This window comes from Heliconius melpomene, chromosome 14 (assembly GCF_056956725.1).
Source record: "Heliconius melpomene rosina isolate 202511_hmr_F chromosome 14, ASM5695672v1, whole genome shotgun sequence".
NCBI lineage: Eukaryota > Metazoa > Arthropoda > Insecta > Lepidoptera > Nymphalidae > Heliconius > Heliconius melpomene.
Window position 1 is genome coordinate 6,640,809 of NC_140402.1, and position 6,328 is coordinate 6,647,136.

Consider the following 6,328-nt stretch of genomic DNA (forward strand, 5'->3'; position numbering starts at 1 on the left):
GTTAAGACACTTCGTTTCCCACTTTTGGAAAAACGCCGAATTTTGTAGGCATAGCGTGTTGAATGGCGGAACTCAACGCCGCGTTTCGCCTTGTTTACAGAGCGAAGACATTAAAATATTAAATAATTATTTTCCTCGAGTGGGAATGGAAACCCAACTTGTCGCGTTTTCAGTCACGCTGCTTCTGCTGCGCCAAGGTTGACTTTTAAAATATTTATTTATAACAATAAATATTCCAGGTGATATTTTAACCTACACCCAACGGTTCAGATATGATTGTGTTAACTGCGCCATGATAGAGAAAGATTGTTATAGGTAGGTATATATATAATTTTCTGTTCAACTAATTGCTAGATATTTCCAAGATATTTTTATATTTTAATTATACAGTATAACGAAACAAGCTATCAGCCAGTAGTGGTATTTGTGTTTTTTATAAAAGTATAATTTCTTCTCAATAATTGTAATTATGATACAGGTGCCGGAATTGAAAGTTAAGTGTTTCTTGTAAACGTACGGGAAAACCACGAAAATACGGTTTCTACGTAAAAAAGTATGTAAAATGTATATATAATTAAAAATGTAAATATAACACCTGCTCTAAGAGTTAATGATATACTATGTACTTAAGTTATTGTTTATTTCTCAACAAGTATATAAAATTATTGATGTATGAGATATCATTACAGTCATTTATATGTATGTACATATATACTTCGATTTACTGTACTGCTACTGCTATCGATTATAATTTTTTTTTTACCTTCACGCCGTATCCCCTACAGGGAAGGCAGAGGAAACCTAGTGTTTCCCATTTTCCCATGAATTCTGGACTTCTGGAGGCATTCGCACGGGCACGCTTTGTCTCGACACCAGAGCGAAGAAATAAAAATGTGAAATATTTAAATTTCCTCGAGTCGAGATCGAACCCTGAACCTATCGTGTTTACAGTCACACGCTTGTTTCCCTGTGCCACGACTGGCCTCAAATGTGTATTTGAAGAGTTTTAACATTCGAAATATCATTAAGTTGTTATTACAACCCTATTCACTAATATATTTATATCTATCTATATATATAAAATCGAAAGGTCACTCACTCATCACGAAATCTCAAAAACTACAAGCGCTAGGAATCTCAAATTTTGCATAGGAGTCATTTATAGAACGTAGGTGCTCGCTAAGACGGGAATTTGCAATATTCGACTTCTAAGGGGTTGTTTTTGGGGTTGAAAGTTTGTATGAAAGTTCGTTACTACAAATGCTAGAAGTCTCAAATTTTGCATAGACGTCACTAGGACGTAGCCATGGACACAGAAATTAATAATAACATAGTTCACGCGGGTATAACCGCGAGCGGGCCGCTAGTTTTTTATAAATTTAAATTTCAAAAACAAGTATGTAGTAGGTATATATGATTTTACGACCTACTAATTAATTTGGTTATTTGGTTGATATTGATTTATAAGAAAAAATAAACACATAGTTTAAAAAATTATAAATTTATTTTAATTATATTACTGTACATATCACAATTCACAACGACCGCTTAGTAGTGGCCATGTCCTCCAAAGTCTCCGTGGCCGTGTCCTCCGAAGTCGCCGTGGCCGTGTCCTCCGAAGTCACCGATACCGCCATCGCCGAATCCTCCGTGGCCGTGGTGTCCGTGATGGTCAGAGCCGAAACCGTGTTCGCCGCCGAATCCTCCATGACCTCCTTGGCCTCCATGACTACCACCGAAACCTAAATCACCATGACCTCCTAAACCTCCTTGGCCTCCATGACCACCACCAAAACCTGAATCACCATGACCTCCTAAGCCTCCATGGCCCCCGTGACCACCGCCAATTCCGCCACCGATTCCACTGCCATGACCGCCTCCGATAGCACCACCATGACCTCCGCCAATTCCACCTCCGATTCCACTGCCATGACCGCCTCCAAATCCTCCTTGGCCACCATGTCCAGCTCCAAGATCTCCATGGCCACCTCCAAATCCACCGTCTCCGAAACCGCCACCGTGACCACCACCGTAACCTCCTCCCACACCAACGTCACCATGTCCACCTAACCCTCCATGGCCGCCACCGGCGCCATAACCTGTAAAAATTTAGACGTTAATAAAATTAAGACAAATAAAATTATGAATATTTAAAAAAATATAGGCCGTCGCGGCCCAGTGGTTCAAGTGTGTGACTGTAAAATGATTGTGGAATCGAATCCACTCAGGGGAATGAATTACTTATTAATAACATTATATATTTAATGATTGAAGACTATATATCTTACACTCAGAGTCAAAATTTATTTTCTTAAACCTGATATGATAATAAATAAATATTATATATTTGTATAAAAAAAAAATGTACCTGGATAGGCTGCTGCTACAGCGACTAATGCCAACGCTACGATCTGTAGAAGAAAATATAAAATAAATATTATTGCAAATAAATGAACAAACAATATTTTCTCTTGCTAAGAGGTCAATCAATTTTAATAATTAATCTATAGGTTGATATACTAATGATTATTTTATAATTATTTAATATTAACGAAAAATATTTTAAGAGTAAATGAAAAATTCTGGGGAAAAACAATATTATTCTAATTGTTTACATATTATATTTAAAATAAATATTATCTAAAAATATTATTAATATAATCATAGTTTATAACAAAAACAATTTGTTTTTACTGGAACTTATATTATTTTACTATAAATATTTAATAAATAAACAATCGCCTATTATTATATTTTATAAATATTATTGTTATATTATTAGCAAACTTACCATGAACTTGGCCATGTTGCGGTCCGTATATGCTCTGTCCACGGTTATCTCACAAATAATACCAACTTTAACCCTCTCTCGCTTTATATACTAAGTTCGGACGCTCTCCTCCTGACCTCACAGCACTCTTGACTCTCAAATCTTCATTCTCAATAATTAAGACCCAGTAAGATATCCAAGCTAGGTAATTTATAAAATAACTATTTTTTTACTTTTTTTTAAGAAAATAATAATTATTTTTTTATATAAATATTATATTTAATATATATGTTTGTGTGTTTAGAAACGCGACAGGTTGTGGGTTCGATTCCCATTCTAGGAAATTAAATATTTATTATGCGTTGAGTTTCACCACTCAACACGCAATGCCCTAAAGTACCTAAATGCCAAAATTGAATGGACATTTTGATTGTATATGGTTAGCGAATCGAATTTTAAAGTTAATTAATTAAATAATTTTATACACCAGTGAGAAAAACAAAAGAAATATCATATATATTTATTTTATCTTAAGATAGTTTATCTAAATACCTATGCTAGAGATCAGTTTATAGTCTGAAGTGTGGGTTTTCCTCATAAAGATTTTCCCATTACGCACCCAACATAAATAAAAGATCTATCTCTCCCAACGCAAACATGGGAAGAGTTTTTCACTTGGATTGTTTTTATTAAATATATACAATTTTAAATATATACAATTTTAAATATAAATTTCAAATATTACGTACTTATGTATATTTGGTATTACACTATTTACTCACGCAGTTGTGGCCCATAGCTTCGATTAGTAATTTTCTATGATATTATTAGATAATTTTTAATTTACAATTTTAGTTCATAAGTAAATATCTAGTAGTGTGTATCTTGTAAACTTACTATGTGAATTTTACTTTATTTACTTTATTTATTATTTAATTAAACAATTAAATAATTTCTTTTTAAGTTTGAAATAACAAGAAACTTTTATGACTCCTAATATTAAAATACAGTCGAATTGATAGCCTTCTCCTTTTACAGAAGTCGGTTAAAAATAAAATAGGTCGTTTAAAACAAAAGATATCCCATATTATATCTTTCTAGTATATCAATGTTTATTATATATTCGTAAAATTATTCATAATTTCAAAAGAGACAAGGTTTTAAAATTTTAAACAGTTTTAATTAGAATGGACTTATTGTTTAAGCATTAACTGGTGAGTAATGGCCGTGGAAAAAATTATTTTAAAAGCATATTACGTCTCAGAAGTGATACATAAATGCACTTTGCAGTGGATTACTGAATTAATTTTCCATTTTTAACATTTTTTTATATGTTATGTTAGTTGTTCTTATTAGGTAACTTAATGTTGTTGATTTTGTTTTTTTTTACTCTGTCTGTAAGATGTCTAAAAGACGAGATGCACTTTTATAATAATATTAGTTTTTTTTTCAGCTCCCCATATATTGCAGAGGATGTTCCCGCTGTATCCCGCTCCCCACGTTCTGTGCAATTTCGAAGGCATGTTGAATGGCTGATATCAGCACCGCCACTCTAACCCAGTGCGAAGAAATGAAAATATTAAATATTTAATTTCGTTGAGTAGGAATCGAACCCACTACTGAACGTTCACTGTCAAATGCTTGCTTGGTATAGCTTTTAAAATAATGTATATCTATCAATATATGGGAAAATAATTTATTAAAGAGAGTTTAAAATATGTTTGCAAAATAAATTTTACTTAAATATGTAGCATATTTAAAATAAAAGCAGTTTTATAGTTTAACCGTAACCAAAATTAGCCATAGATCTGTCCGCACGCCTCAAAAAGATTTTATTCAGGTTATGCAAATTTTATAAACAATAATACACGAAGAACAAGTTTAGATATTGATATGTTTTTAAAAGAATCATAAAATTTAGGTTCTTCACCATTACCGACTGTCTTTTTTGTTTGTATTTTAAATTATTCATAATTAAGGTTTTTTATTTTTTTTAATAGAACAGTGAAGCTTTTAGTTCTTATTTTAGTTTAGTGCCTAACAATTATTAAATACTCGTAGAATGTAGTGTCAAGTCACTTGGTAACTCAATTTTATAACTTGTTTTCTTGACCATACCACATCGAACATACTTTTTTCTTTTTTGTGTTTCTATAGCTTTAAGCTATACCTCGCCCACAACAGGGTAGGTAGAGGGAACCTGGGAACCTAGTGTTAAGTCACTCTGTTCCCATTAAGACACTGACCCCTTTTTCCGCCTAATTCTGTTTCGAATTCGAGTGGGAATCAAATCCACAAGTTGTCGCATCTACAGCCGTAAGCTTGAGCCCGTACGCCACGGCTGGCCTCAAGAGGATGTTGATGACCTATTGTATATATACCTTTTTATTAAAATAATTTTATGTTAGGCTCGTGAGAATTGAACCCACAACTATCGGTTTACATTCAAATGATCACCCCACCAGGCCGGTAGAAATAATTAAAAAAAACTCACCTATATTCGTAAGCGAGGTAAATTCGTCATCATTAGTGAATTACAAAAAAAAATCGTAATTAATGTTCGTTGTTATCTTATTGTTAATCTAAACAAAAATTCAAAAAAATATATTATAAAATTATAATTTTATTAAAATACTGGTTTTTCCTATAAGTGTACGTAGCCAGGTTAAGGGGACTTCCATTGGCTGGTATATTTAATTATTTTTAATTTAATTTATTTCCACGTAATATTGTTATTTTCGAAGCAAGTCGCAGAGACACGAAGTGTGACTGTGAGAGCGATAGGTTGTGGGTTCGATTCCTATCGAGGATATGAAATATTTTATATTTCCATTTTCTTCGGTTTGGTGTCGAGGCAAAGCGCGGCGTTGAAAATCGCCACTCAATAAGCAATGTCTCCAAAATTCACCGGAAATTGGGGACCGAAGTGTCTTACCTCTACGTTCCCTCTGTCTTGTTTCACTATAATAATAACTTATTAAATCTTGCGAATAATTTATATTAACAGTTATTAAATCAAATAAATAAATCAGCTTCACGCTATATCCCGCACACAGCAGGGTAGGCAGAGGGAACCTCTGAATCCGCGCCTCTTTGAAACCAAGTCCAAGATCAAAATTTGTATGCGTTTTCTAAATAAGTAAAAGAATGCATTATTATTGACGTTTCTCTATAAACAAGAATCCAAATTCAATTTAAAATTGAAGGTTTGATTCAATAAAATGTCTTATGGTAAATGTCTGGTATGGTACCATACCATACCAATAAAATGTCTAATACTTTAACAAAATTACATGTTTTTTAAACTACCTATTCTATAACTAAAAGTGCCAAATTAACTGTGGTTCGTTGTGGTACTGACTCACAGGTTTTCTTATATTATTAGATAGTTTAATTCTGTGAAACGAGAATTAGTTCGTATTATTTATATAAAATTACCCACTTTTTTATCAACAATTTACTTATGTTATAATTTACTGGAAAAAGTAATTACCGCGGTCAGTAACATTTATTTACGTACTAGCGGCCCGCTCGCGGTTACACCCGCGTGAACTACGT

The 6,328-nt window shown here is 32.9% G+C and overlaps 1 protein-coding gene across 1 annotated transcript; it reads right to left on the reverse strand.

Moving 5' to 3' along the window:
• Nucleotides 1–1,485: 1,485 nt before the first annotated feature.
• On the reverse strand, nucleotides 1,486–2,895 carry LOC146532172 (uncharacterized). The gene is made up of 3 exons (XM_085197688.1): nucleotides 2,792–2,895; nucleotides 2,369–2,411; nucleotides 1,486–2,099 (listed from the first exon to the last, which is right to left on the reverse strand). The coding sequence occupies exons 1-3, from the start codon at nucleotides 2,804–2,806 to the stop codon at nucleotides 1,549–1,551; spliced, it is 609 nt and encodes a 202-aa protein (XP_085053814.1). The 5' UTR covers nucleotides 2,807–2,895; the 3' UTR covers nucleotides 1,486–1,548.
• Between the last annotated feature and the right edge of the window lie 3,433 nt (nucleotides 2,896–6,328).